Here is a 14,704-nt window from a genome sequence, read left to right as displayed (position 1 = left end):
TTTAAAAATAGATTTTTTGACAGATTTACCCCTTGTCTATACCGTGTCGCTGATATGATATCGGGATATTGTATCAGCAAGGTGCAAACCGGTACGGTACTTTGAACCATGGATTTTTTCTCACTTTGGCTTCAATTTATATGAGATAAGAATGACACAACCTTGGCTTCAATTCATTCAAATGGAAAATCTCAAGACCAATCCCAAGAGATCATCTTTAAGGAGCAAAAGAGAGAGATTGAGTGCAATCTCCGTGAAAGGCAAGGAGCAAGAGAGAGAGAGATTGAGATTGAGATTATTCGTAAGAAACCTCAAGAGTTAGAAAAACAGAGTACTGCAGGCTTCTTGGAGATATGTAAATACACCACATCAGAGACTTGGATCAGCCTCAAATAAGGAACGAAAGTCTTTACCAGAGGGACTTATATACCCCTTAAATATTAGGTCAGATCCTCTACAGGAGTAAATATTGCTATTGCCAAAACTGCCCAAAAACAGGGCATACGCCAGATTTAAAATTAACAGAAAATCGCAAATCATGTGAGCTGCAATTGGAGAACGATTGAGAGATGAAATCTGCAGGTATTGTGCTCAGATTCATGATGCTAATTGATGCTTTCTTTCTCGATTCATGTTGTAAAAGAGGAATGGCAAACACCTGATGAGAATGAGAGAGAAGAGTTAAAACAAAAATAAAAGGAGAAAAAAAAAGATCTGCGGGAAATATCTTACCATTAACAAAATGAGGGAGAAGCACCAATTGAAATCTTTGAAATCAAAATGAGGGAGAAGCACCTGCGGCGGGATGAGGCTAGGTTTTCCAGCAGCTTCTCCGGCAAGCGATCGAGTAAGGGAGAAGCACCTACGTGAGAGAGAGGAGAGATCTGCGGGAAAGAGGCAAAAAGAGAACTATAATTGCAATCGTGTATTAGAGAGGTTGTGTAGGTTGTTAAATGATAGAAATATCCTTTTAAAATATTATTTTACATTATAAATATGAGATTTTAATAAAATACTGAAATGTCCAAATTGTCCTACTTAATGATACTTATTTGTTTTATTTTTTATTATATAATAGTCTTTTCACCTTTTTGTTACATTTGGAAAGTAACCCACCCTTGTCACGCTAATAACAACGTACCCTATATAATAATACATATATATTTGCGTATGTATAGAATTATGCAAAATAAGGCCTATGGATTCAGTACCATAATTTATATTTAATATCTTAAATACAAATTATTTGGATTAAAATTATTTCTTCATTTTAATATAACAAAATAACTTATAAATGATAAAAATAGGGCCAAACCCAGCCTGTCCTATGTCCAACCTCAAGTTAGGTTAAGCCCAGATTGAGCCTTGGGACCCAGGCTGGGCTTGGGTTTATGAAAACTTGGCCAGCCCAGCCCTGTTGCACCCTTAATTAGTAGTATACATGTCTTTCTAACTATGGTAAGAGGTTGGCAATTAAAAATCCTAGAGAGGTCTACAGGTCTAGTTCCACTCTCCCACTCTCTCCCTTTCTCTTCCCCCTTAAGCTATAACCTCATTTATATGAGGGTATTTTCTTTTTCTTTTTTTCGCTAAAAGTTTGTATTAAATAAAACAAAAGAAGAGAAAAAGATCTCTACTTAGTGGTGTTTTCTATACCCTCTCATAGGGCATCATGAAATGACGTCTCTACCCCTGGGTAGATACCCAGGCACGCTCCCCCATTGGCCCAGACGCTCAAGTAGAGATCTCTTGCCCACAAAAGAATTACAAGTGAAAGAGAACTCAAAACAAAGTGCTAAGTATATCAATATCTAAGTATATCAAAGTTTAAATGTGGGTGCATCTGTTTGTAACCAAGAAGGTAACAAACAGATTTTGTAACCATACAATTTTACCCTTTATAACTTGAGGTAGCAGCTACTTTAAAGAGGCTAAAGATGTAAATTTCTTATTTTCTTCTCTGTGACTACCCCTCTAATCACGCAATCCTCCGGTCACCCTCCTTGCCGGCTTCGGAGAAATTCCCATGACAAAAGTGAACATCCTCAAAGGAATGTTGATGTCTCTGTTTTATCATCACCTGCAGTTCTTCTTCGTTTTTACTCCTACTTTCATTTACCAGGAAAATAGAAAAAATACAAAGCAACCAATGAATGTCCAAATAATCACTCGTACTATTCAGGAAAAATGAGTATCTACCATGGGCATGGGATGGAATGTTAGATTTGTATCTACCATGAATTTCAAAATGGAAGTCTTTGAAGTTCCATCTTTTCAAGGTTTTGAATCTCATAATTTTCTTTTTCCATTCTCTTAATATCTTTCCCAAAGTAGGAAAATCTGATTCTTCCCCGCAAAACCACAAGATCTTGAAAATTTTCATTGAGATAGTTGTACTAGGGATGAAATATAAAATTTCCAAAGATGGGAGGAAGAAGAGTTCGAATATAGTGAAGGGTTCTCGAGGAGGACTGGGTGGGGCAATTTGCGTGTGAATTAGTAGCGGAAGCTACTAGGGCAATATGGGCCTGAATTAGTAATGGAAGCTACTGTTAGGGTTTAGGGTTTAAGCACAAGGTTGCTTAAAGCATTACACCCTGAGTATCTAGTTTGGAATACCCAGACTGTTGTCTCCAGCTAGTATTTATAGGAAAACTAGGGTTTAGGTCAGATGGGCTAATTACTAGATTACCCTTCACAGCTTGAGTATTAATACAAGTAGGATTATATTAGAACATATGAAGGGATATTACATAAATACCCTTACAATCTCCTCCTATGTTCTACATATATCCATCATACATGTATAGAAACCATTATTCAATCAGTAATATATAAATTGAATATCAATAATCCAATAAATCAAATAAGTAAACTTTAAGAAATAAAACTATGATTTTAGATCAAAACTAAATCCAACAATAAATCCGAAGTTCCACATGCAAGTGGCTAAACCAAAAGATAAAGAAAAGTCCTTGTAATCCATATGACTTTACTCATCAAGTAAGTCATCCTCATTGAGATCCAGATTCAACCGTTCTCCTCCATCTTTGTCATTCTCTGTAATTTGCCAAGTATGAATTTCATAAGATAATATGAATTCAATCATTTGCACAATAGTATCTAGTTCAACAATAAGAACTTAGTACATTCCATAAATGGCTGAAGGTTAATCAAAAAACAATAAGCATCATCATCAAGTTTCTTTAAAAGAACTCGATCCTATATAGTCTCTATCACAAGGACCATACCATGTTTCCATTTGGAATACTGTGTTCGTCATATCAGTCATAGATTTATGTTGCATCATCAAATTTGGAATGGTACACCATACTATGAAAGACATGTCATTAAATTTGGAATGACATAAAGACTAGCACAGTATCATTGAAATATATCAGACATTTTTCATATTCCTTTGTGGAATAACAAAGTAAGGAAACTTCACATGAAAATTTGCTACACCATCAAGTTTGGAATGGTTTCACAAACCCCCATACTTAGTAACCTAACTAAGTTATCTGAAATATGTAAACTGTCCCGAATGCTTACAAAGGCTAGAGGAGATTCGAATAATTCAAAATAATACTAGGTTAGATTAAGACCTAACTAAATGGTCTTTAACCCCATCTCCCCCGTAGTTTTGAATGTTCGATCTTTGTTCAATCTCTTTGTAAGGGCATCTGCCATATTATCCTTCGATCTCACATCAATCAAAGTGATAATCCCTTGTCCTGTTTGATAATTCAACATGGCCTATTTCAGCCTGATGTGTCTCCTCTTACCATTAAAGAGTGAGTTATTCACTATCATCTTTGTTGCTTGATTATCATAGAATATAGATATGGAGTTTAACTTAAAACTCCTCAATGGAATATCCGTGATCAGATTCTTTATCCACTCTGCTTCATCTCCCGCAAAAGCTAGAGCATAAAGTTTCGATTCCATAGATGATAGAGCAATACCAGTCTGTCTCTTGAATTTCCATGCTACAGCTGCTCCTCCTAGTGTAAATACATAACTACTAGTGGATCTACTGTCTCCCAAATCTGAGCACCAAGATGCATCAGAATATCCTTCCAAAGTTAGAGGATGTCCAGTATAACATAGAGCATAACCAAGAGTACCCTTAAGGTATCTCATCAGCCTCGTCAGGGCATCCCAATGCTCTTTTTCAGGATTACTAGTGAAATGACTCAGCATGCCTACCGTAAAGGCTATGTCTGGCCTAGTGCAACTCATTGTATACATGAGACTACCAATCAATTTAGAATATTCTAACTGATTCATGGTGTCGCCTGTGTTAGGTTTCAACCGTTTGTTATAGTCATAGGGTGTCTCATTCGATTTACAATCACTGTATCCCCAACTAGAAAGTAGCCTCTCAATGTAATGAGACTGACTAAGGGTGACCCCTTGCTCAGTGAAGCTTACTCTCATTCCAAGAATGGTGTCTACCACACCAAAATCTTTCATGTCGAATTCTTTGGACAAGGTTTCTTTGAGATCAGAACCTAGAATCAACATGTCGTCTACATACAAGCAACTAATCATGGCCTTGTTTGACTGAGATAAAAAATAAAGGCACTTATTTGAGTTGTTGGTCCAAAAACCAAGGCTCTTTACTGTCTTGTCAAACTTCTCATGTCACAATTTAGGTGTTTGTTTAAGACCATAGAGAGATTTGTTTAATTTACAAACTCATTTTTCCTAACCTTCCATGACAAACCCTTCAGGTTTGTTCATGTAGATTTCTTCTGTTAAGTCTCCATTAAGGAAAGCCATTTTTACATCCATTTGATGCACAACATAGTGCTTAATAGATGCTATAGCAAGAAGAATCCTTATCGTTGCCAAATGGCAGACCGGGGAGTAGATGTCAAAATAATCTATCCCTCTCACATGGGTATAGCTCTTAGCTACTAATCGTGCTTTATACCTGGCTATAGACCCATCCGAATTAAGTTTCTTCTTCAGCACCCACTTACACCCTATCGTCTTGGCCCCTCTAGGCAGATCAACAAGGTGCCAGGTCTCATTCTGCATTAAAGAGCTCATTTCCTCCTCAATAGCTTCTTTCCATAGTAGTGAGTCCGTAGATCTCATCGCTTCCTTATAGGTGGATGGATCGGTCTCTGGATGGTAGGTCATAAAATCCTCACCAAAATTCTTGGGTACTCTATCTCTAGTAGATACTCTTCTAGGTTCTGATTCAGTAACCACTGTGGGTTGAGTGTCAGAAACAATTGACTCAGTATCCATAGGTGATTCTGTAACCATTTCTGTCAGACCAGGCAAGGTCAGGCCTGTATCTCTGAGGAATTTATCCTCAAAGAATACAACATCCCTAGATTCTATCACCACATTGGTTGATAGATCTAAAAACCGGTCTGCAGCACTATCTTCTATACAACCTAGATACACGCAAGTGTTTGTTCTAGTCCCCACCTTAGGTCTCCTAAGGTCTTATATCCTAACATAAGCTATACAGCCCCAAACCTTAAGAGTGTCATATCTACATGGATGGTTATGCCATAGTTCATAAGGTGTAGAAGTCAGATTTGAATGTGGTAGTCTATTTAGAATGTGATTTGCAGTCAACATTGCTTCTCCCCAATAGCAAGAGGGCATGCCAGCTGTCAATAACATAGAGTTTAACATCTTTGTTAACGTCCTGTTCTTTCTTTCAGCTATGCCATTTGATTGAGGTGAGTAAAGAGCAGTAGTTTCAAGGATTATGCTCGTCGAGGCACAGAATTCCTTGAACTCTGTCAATTTGTATTCTCCTCCCCTATCACTTCTAAATCTTTTAATTTCCAAGTTCAACTGATTTTCTATCCTAATCTTGAAAATTTTAAAATTTTAAAATGCTTCATCTTTAGATTTTAACAGGTATAAATGACAATATCTAGAAAAATCATCTATAAATGTTATCAAATACTTCCGACCTCCTCTAGTTGTGTAGCTTTTAAAGTCACAAATGTCAGAATGTATAAGTTCAAGAAGTTGAGTGCTCCTAGAAATCGGTCTGAAAGGTTTTCTAGTTATTTTGGTTTAAGCACACACTTCACATCTGCTAAATCTGATTGAAGTGTCCAATGGTAAATTATGAGTTTTAGCTAGTTTGAGCATTTTTTTATAGTTCATGTCTTAACCTACAGTGTAGTATTTTGGGATCAAGTGAAATATGGTTAACCTGATTTATTGTTTCATTAGCTAAACTCAACCTAAACATACCATTCAAATTGTAAACACATCAAAAATAAAAAGAGTTAACAGACAGTGTTACTCTACCACTACTAAAAGTAATAGACATGCCAGCATCAAGCAAAATTTCAATTGAAATTAAATTCTTTTCAGAACCAGAAAAGATTTTAACATTTTTCAAAGTTAATATTTTATCTGATGATAGAACCAGGTTCGTTGTCCCTTGTTGAATCACTTCCACGATGTCTTCATTTGCAACAGTGATAGTCTCTGTTACTTGAACAACATCAATGAGCAGGTTCTTGCTATTGCAAATATGACAAGTCGCTCAAGAGTCTAACCACCAATCTGAAAATGTACTGGCCAACCCCTTACCCTTGCCAACCATGGCAATAAAGTTAGTAGGCTTAGTTTTGTCCACCAACATGTGAACTTCCTTCTGTGGTGTGTCAGTGTTCCTTTTCTTAGGACTCCTACACTCAGATGCATAGTGACCCCATTTTCCATAGTTGCGATACTTGCCCTTCTTTTTAAAGTTAGTCTTTTTGGCCTCCAACTGTTGGGTTCTTTATTAGGTAGCTTGGACTGCCTAGGATTTTTCTTGGATTGTGAAAATAAATTCGCAGATGCCTATTATTGTTTTATCATCTCCAAGTTGTTCCTAGCTCTGTTCTCATCTTCGATTCTAATGAACCGTTTGAGATCATCTAGCCCCACTTGTGTTTTCTTCCTATGCATCTCAGTTTTAAAGGAATGCTAGGTAGAGGATAACTTAAAAATAATTGCACCCATTACGAATGCATCAACAACAGGGATATTTTTCTTATTCAGTTTTGTTCTCAAGTTCTCAAAGTCTGTTACTAGAGGAAGTATTTTCTTGTCTTCTTGAAACTTGAAATCCATAAACTTGTCAACCAAGTGAGTCTTTGATAAGTCCTCCTCTTTTTTGAATTGGGCTTCTAGGTTTTCCCAAATTTCTTTTGCAGTCTCATATTTACTATAGGTCTCTGTCAGCCTATCTGACAGGCAGTTCAATAGGTAGTCTTTGCAAAAGTCATCATCACTTATCTATTGGGCTTCAGTTAGGTCTGTGCAATAAGAAAAAGTATTTACTACAGTGTAAAAAATATTGAGGTACTTCAGTCCAAACTAAGTCCTCCTTTTCCAAGAACTGAACTCAGAGCCACTAAAGCTTTCCAATTTGATCATCTCAATTGGAACAACATGTTTCTCCATTATTATGTGATTTGTGTATATGCCCAAGGAAAAACTCAAATAAAAATAAATACTCCAAAGAACAATCACACCTGAGATGGAGAACCCTGGATTTAGACGACGGAGGAAAGGATGGCGGCGGTGCAGGTTGTTGACTGCGCAAGTCGCTGACTGCTGTTCGATGACGGCTGACACTGGTCGCAGCCCGTAGGTAGTGACAGAACCCAAAAAGAATTGATAAATCAAATAAAAAAGTGTCCTTTTTGTCTTCTTCTACTTTTTCCTTTGTTTTTTTTTTTTATTTGTAATAGTCAAATCAAAGGAAATAAAGAGGAGCTTTGAAAAGAAGAAGCTCTCTACCAAGAACGTACTCTGCCAAAGGTAATCTCCAAAACTTCATTTGATTTGTTTGTTTTTTTGACTTGCTTTTGTCTTTGTTATCAAACTATCAAATAAAAACCTTTGACAAAGGTTCTCTTCCAAGGTCTACAAACGTCTACTCAGCTTTGTTTTAAAACTAAATCAAAGCAAAAGCTTTGAGAAACGAAAGCCGTGACGCACGTTCGAACAGAATCGTGAAGACAGATCTCCAAGCTTGATTGATCGTTTGATAAAGAATTACCTCTCAAACTGGAACCGTGACGCAAGAGCTTTGATCGGTGCCGTCAAGATAAAAACAATAACTGTGATCAGATTCCGTGATCACCAAAAGCCGATCAAGTAAAACTCCAAAGCCGATTAGAAAACCAGAATTGTGACGAAGCCGAACGTGAATCCGAAATCCAAAGCCGATCTTGATCGCAGGGAAACAAAAATCCTAATGCTTTAAGATTGTTAGGGTTTAGGGTTTAAGCACAAAGTTGCTTAAAACATTATACCCTGAGTATCTAGTTTGGAATACCCAGACTGTTGCCTCCAGCTAGTATTTATAGGAAAACTAGGGTTTAGGTCAGATGGGCTAATTACTAGATTGCGCTTCACAGCCTGAGTATTAATACAAGTAGGATTATATTAGAACATATGAAGGGATATTACATAAATACCCTTACAGCTATTAGGGCAGTTATGCCAGAACCGATGCCTTCGAGTAGGAGAGAGGGATTGAGCTCCTCTCCCACTCGGGACAATGTCCAGCGCACATCGTCCGGCTAGGGAGGCCTCGATCCACATGCCATTGCACCGGGATGCATGCGGTGGTGTCCGGCGCACAAGTGCGCTGGAGAGGAGCCGGATCCAGGAGAGAGAGGGAGAGAAAAGGGGAGAGGGAATTGGAGCCAAAGCAAGAGTTGGGGCCAGCGAGGGAGAGGGGGAGCCAGAGAAGAGAAGGGGAGATGGAGGAGGGAGAAATTACATAAAACCCTTATCTTAAAGTCTGTTAAGTAAAGTGGGGTGGGCAAAAATGTCCGGCGGAGTGGTCAAGTGCCTAGTGCACTTGGTAGCTACTGGTGCGTAAAGGCCCATTGCTATCAGGAGGTCTTGAATTCAACTCTCTTGGTTCACATCCTACATCCCTCCCCTACCTATCAAAAAAAAAAAAAAAAAATGTCCGGCAGTTACAAACAGCTTTACCCTTTAAATAATGGAAATACAATAAATTCCATTGGTCCATTCCAGCTCTCTAATATAAAATGGTTTAATATGAATTAAAACTATTCTTATCCATTTCATCTTTCATATCAGCATACTGACTCATTATCCTTTTGTGTACATGGTTCTCATCCAAAATGGTGGAGGTGGTTGTGCGAATTTTCCATTCTTTATTCTTCTTTCTATATTTCTTTGATTCAATATTATCTCTTTGTCAGCCTTCCTTTTTTAAATTCTTTTCTTTCAATTTACAGATCTTATTGTTTTCTACTTAAATGAAGGTATCACAATTCTCTCCCACTCACGTTATTTGCAAACTGTCTGTTTGTGTCTACAATTAGTGTGATTCTTCTTCTTCTTCTTCAAACAAAGAGTAAAAGAATGGGGAAGTTAGAATTCATTTTCACTTGCTTAGTTTTCTTTCTTTCTTCTGTGGAGGCTAAGAAAACTCCATCTCCTTCTTCAGCTTTAACTGGACCCCAAAGCAATGTTTCCTTCAGTTATGTTTGTGATCCACTTAGATTTGAGGCCTTAGGGCTGGATGTGTCTAAGTTTGCATTTTGTAATAAGTCACTTTCGTATATTGTAAGGGCTAAGGATTTGATTGATAGGATGACACTAGCAGAGAAGGGAAGGCAACTTGGAAATCTTGCTGATGGGGTACCTCGGTTGGGATTACCCACGTATGAATGGTGGTCTGAAGCTCTCCATGGTGTGTCTAAACAAGGCCCTGGTGTCCACTTTGACAATGCTGTTCCTTCTGCAACTAACTTCCCAGCTGTTATTCTCATGGCAGCATCTTTTAATCAGTCTCTTTGGAAGAATGCAGGCCAGGTAACCCTATTTGTCTCTTAAACCCAAAAATAAAACCCATTTTTTTTAATGGAAAAATCTTGTTGTAACCTTAGGCTGTGTTTGGTATACATTCTTGGAATGCATTAATTCTATATCAATTTTGTATTCTTGGGTGATAAAAACAACAGTTATTATGGCCCAAGAATACGAAATCAACTTGGAATGCATACCAAACACTGCCTTAGTTTTCTTGTTCTTAAAAGTTATTTTAGTCATGGGTAAAAAATGATTTTTATTTTAGTCATGGGTTAAAAATGATTTTTCAAAATAAGTTGAAGGTGATTTATCCTTATCTCACTTTGAAAAGTTGTCATTGTCCATGTGAAATGACAAGATTACCCCTGCAATAATAAACTTTTGGGAACAAAACAAGAGGCAAAAAAGTAAAGTTATAACTTCTTAATTCACCTGCTTTGGTGACAACAAGATGAAAACTTTTTTAATATTTCACGAATTTTTTTTAATTGAAATTTCATGACTTATATATTTATATTTATGTCCGATGTGTTATATATACATTATTTCAGATTGTTTCAACAGAAGCAAGAGCTATGTATAATTTAGGGAATGCTGGTTTGACTTATTGGAGTCCAACTATCAATGTGGTAAGGGATCCTAGATGGGGAAGAATTACTGAAACACCAGGTGAAGATCCTTTTGTTGTTGGTACTTATGCTGCAAACTATGTGAGAGGTTTGCAAGATATTGAAGGTGAAGAGATTCCCAAGGACTTAAATTCTAGGCCTCTCAAGGTTGCTGCATGTTGTAAACACTACACAGCTTATGATGTTGATCATTGGTTGGAAGTTGATCGTGAATATTATGATGCCAAGGTATTAGAATACTAAAGCTATGTTTGGTATGCATTCTTGGAATGCATTCTAGGTCTATTTCGCATTCTTGGACAATAAAAACAACTATTTTTATCATTCAAGAATGCAAAATAGACCAAGAATGTATTCCAAGAATGCATACCAAACACAGCCTAAACTTGTCTTCAATTATATATTTAATTTTGTAGTTATTCAAAATCTTACTGTCTTTTTTTTTTTTTCACTAAATGCTATGAAGGTTTCTCAACAAGACATAGTCGAAACATTTTCTCGTCCCTTTGAGATGTGTGTTCGCGATGGGGATGTTAGTAGTGTTATGTGTTCTTATAACCGCGTTAATGGTATTCCTACATGTGCTGATCCAAAGCTTCTTAAAGAGACCATAAGAGATGAATGGGGTCTAAATGGGTAATAAAACTGTTTATTTTTCTCTTTCCTTGTGTAATTGAATTATATGTTACTCCAATTTTTCACCTAATGTTGTTTGGTTTCTTTTATAGGTATATTGTTTCTGATTGTGACTCAATTTCATCAATGGTTGATAAACAAAAATGGTTAGGTTATGGCTATGAGGATGCTGTTGCACAAGTGCTAAGATCAGGTATATACGTTTTAATTAATTAGCTTAAATTACATAATATCCTAAACCTTATAATTTTATTATTGCATGTTTTTAATTTAGTTTTTTAATTTCAGGATTGGATTTGGATTGTGGAGTTTCCTACCCCAATAACCTTGAGAATGCTACATTGAGTGGAAAAATTAGAGAAGGAGACCTAGACAAGGCTTTGAACAATATCTATGTTGTGCTTATGAGGCTTGGTTTCTTTGATGGCAGTAGTACTTCCCTTACATCTCTTGCAAAGGACAATATCTGTGCTGATGAACACATTGAGTTATCTGCTGAGGCTGCAAGGGAAGGAATTGTATTACTTAAGAATGTGAACTCTACATTGCCTTTGAACTATAATAAGTTCAAGAATATTGCATTGGTAGGACCACATGCCAATGCTACCACTGACATGCTAGGAACCTACATAGGTATGACTCTCTTTTTAATTTTATTTTTATTTTCATTTTTTTTTTTGTGATTAATAAATAAATAATCCTTTTTGTCAATAATTTTAGGTGTTCCCTGCAAGGTTACCTCTCCCTTAATGGGTTTCTCTTCATTTGCAAATGTGAGTTATGCAATTGGATGTGCTGATGTTCAATGCAAAAATGAGAGCATGATATTTCCAGCCGTGGAAGCTGCAAAGAATGCAGATGCTACAATTATTGTGGTTGGATTGAATACAGAGATTGAGGATGAGGGTTTGGATAGACTTGACTTAAACCTTCCTGGTTATCAAAATCAATTAATCAAACAAGTTACTGATGTCTCCACAGGTCCAGTACTTCTTGTTATAATGTCTGCTGGTGGTGTTGATATTTCTTTTGCTAAGAGTAATGATTCCAAAATAAATTCCATCCTTTGGGCTGGTTATCCTGGTGAGGAAGGTGGTCGTGCCATCGCGGAAACCGTCTTTGGAAAATATAATCCTGGTAATTTTAAATTTATAAAGTGATTATAGATTGCTCTTGTGTGTCTCATGTTCTTATAATTTGGTATTTATTTGTTTGTTCATCAGGAGGAAAGTTACCAATTACATGGTATGAAAATGGCTACATTGACATGCTACCCATGACATCTATGCCATTGAGGCCAGTTGATGAGTTAGGTTACCCAGGAAGGACTTACAAGTTCTTCAATGGCTCCACTGTGTATCCATTTAGTTATGGTCTCAGCTACACCCAATTCATCTACAATATACACTCTGCTCGAAGATCTCTTGATATAACATTGAACAAGAACCAGCATTGTCGTCGCCTTAGCTATGGAGATGATGTGAGCAGGCCCTTATGTGAAGGTGTTCTAATTGATGATTTGAACTGCTCTGAAATGGAATTTGATTTTGAGATTGAAGTCCAAAATGTTGGGAAGAGGGATGGTAGTGATGTTCTTATCATCTACTCAGTTCCTCCGGCCGGCATTGAAGGTAGTCATTCTAAGCAAGTGATTGGGTTCCAAAGGGTCTTTGTGCCTGCTGGCCTGAGCAAGAATTTAAAATTTGTGTTCAATGCTTGCAAGAGCTTAATGTTGGTTGAGAAGAATAGTTACACTTTGCTCCCATCTGGTGCACACATGATCATGGTAGGAGATGGATCAGCTTCTTTTACTCTTCAAGTTGGTCTCCATACAAATGGTCAAGTGTAATGATGGTTGTAGCCTTCAATTTTTCTTTGTTTTTTCAGATTGTTAGGTCTTTCAAATGTAATTGGATGGCTTATAGAAATATGGTGTAAGGGATTGCCAGTTTTATGATAAAAGATTGAGCTATTGCACTTAATCACAGTTTTTTATTATTTGTGTTTCTTTTATTTGAAGGGACAATTTCTTAGATCTACTAGATAAGAACGGAAATTACAAGATAATTAAGTAGGTTTCAAATTTATTTTACATCCACTACTTTCCATTATGAAAAGATTTACTCAATCCCCAAAGTTGGTTAATAGTCATGCCATGCAAGAATAAAATAAAAGTAAACTTCCAAAATTTTCCCCAAAAATATGTTTTAATTTTAAACCCTGATGGGAAAAATAGGAGGGAAGGGGTGCACAACTTTCTCTACCTGTTTTTTTTTTTTTAATTGTTTCTCTCACTTTTTTTTTTTTTTGTTTTTTATGACCGAGTTTCCTTCCACCAACTATGAATGAGATCCCATTCACCGTGGGAAGAGGTATTGATAGGGTATTTTGGAACATACTAAAACCCTAGGAGGGGTTGGTGAACCCTAGGTTAGTAGGTAAACCATCCTCTCTTTTTTTTTTTTTTAAATACGTTTCTATTGTTTTCTATTTCAACAATTAAGATGTACTTCCCTTTGGATTCGATGCTGTAGTGTTGTTTTTATTTATTTTAGGGGATAATAATCGCTTTGATTTCTACTCCTACAATTTTGGTGCACTTTCATCGGATTTCCCAGTTTTTAAAATAGTTAAATTAAGTTGGGGCAATTTTGGAAGTCTTCTTTTACTTTCTTCTGACGTGACATGAGTACTAACCAATTTTGGAGACTACGTAAATCTTTTTAAAATAGAAAATATTAGATGTAAAACAAAATTGAAACCTACTATCTTGTAATTTTTGTTCTTATCTAGTGGATCTAAGTAATTTTCCCTTATTTTAATTCTTTTCATCCTCCCTAAAATGCATATATAATTCTCTGTTTATTCATATAGTTTTATGTTGTGTTTGGTATGCATTCTTGGAATACATTCTAGGTCAATTTCATATTCTCATATGCTAAAAAGAGTTGTTTTTATCATGCAAGAATACAAAATTGACCTAGAATGCATTCCAATAGTGCATACCAAAGACAGCCAAAAAATTCTGTTCCTTCATTCCCCTCAACGGACCTCCCCCTCCCCCTTTTGAAAATACCTTTCTTCTTACCAAGATAAATTACTTGTCTTGTTTTGTATAGATGAAATCCTAACTTTCTTTTATTCTAATTGGTTTGGCAGTTTAACTAGTTTGTCTAGTTTTGACCTAACCTATTTCTTGATAGAAATTATTTCATGAATTAAACTCAATAACTTCCTTATCCCAACTAAATGAGGACAGATGCATTCTAGCTATACCCAGTTACGTATTTCTACTCTGTTTAAAACTACATTAGTAATTAACCCAAGCCATTTATATATATTCTTTCTCAACACTTCTTCCCAAGTTACTACTCTTTACTAGTGCACTAATGGTCTCTGGTACAAATGCGCACACCATATGGAATGATGCTCCTTCAACTTATCTTCTATTACGGCTGTTCCCAACATGGTTTGAGGAATCAGAATTGGCTAAAGCGGTCATTAGTATCAGTATTGGTAGAGGCCGATATCGATCCCTAGCCCCGATCCCGGATCGGTTTAAAACTAAATTAATAGTTAACCCAAGCCATTTATATATA

At 36.5% G+C, this 14,704-nt stretch overlaps 1 protein-coding gene across 1 annotated transcript; it reads left to right on the top strand.

The window, feature by feature from the left end:
• Positions 1 to 9,461: 9,461 nt before the first annotated feature.
• Positions 9,462 to 12,971, top strand: LOC122645653 (probable beta-D-xylosidase 2). Its single transcript, XM_043838971.1, has 7 exons — positions 9,462 to 9,843; positions 10,392 to 10,697; positions 10,936 to 11,105; positions 11,198 to 11,298; positions 11,394 to 11,738; positions 11,826 to 12,242; positions 12,329 to 12,971. Exons 1-7 carry the CDS (start codon positions 9,622 to 9,624, stop codon positions 12,952 to 12,954), a joined length of 2,187 nt encoding a protein of 728 aa, XP_043694906.1. The 5' UTR covers positions 9,462 to 9,621; the 3' UTR covers positions 12,955 to 12,971.
• The last annotated feature ends 1,733 nt before the right edge of the window (positions 12,972 to 14,704 follow it).

The sequence above is a fragment of the Telopea speciosissima genome, chromosome 11, assembly GCF_018873765.1.
Source record: "Telopea speciosissima isolate NSW1024214 ecotype Mountain lineage chromosome 11, Tspe_v1, whole genome shotgun sequence".
Taxonomy (NCBI): domain Eukaryota; kingdom Viridiplantae; phylum Streptophyta; class Magnoliopsida; order Proteales; family Proteaceae; genus Telopea; species Telopea speciosissima.
This window is presented reverse-complemented; position numbering and strand designations above follow the sequence as displayed.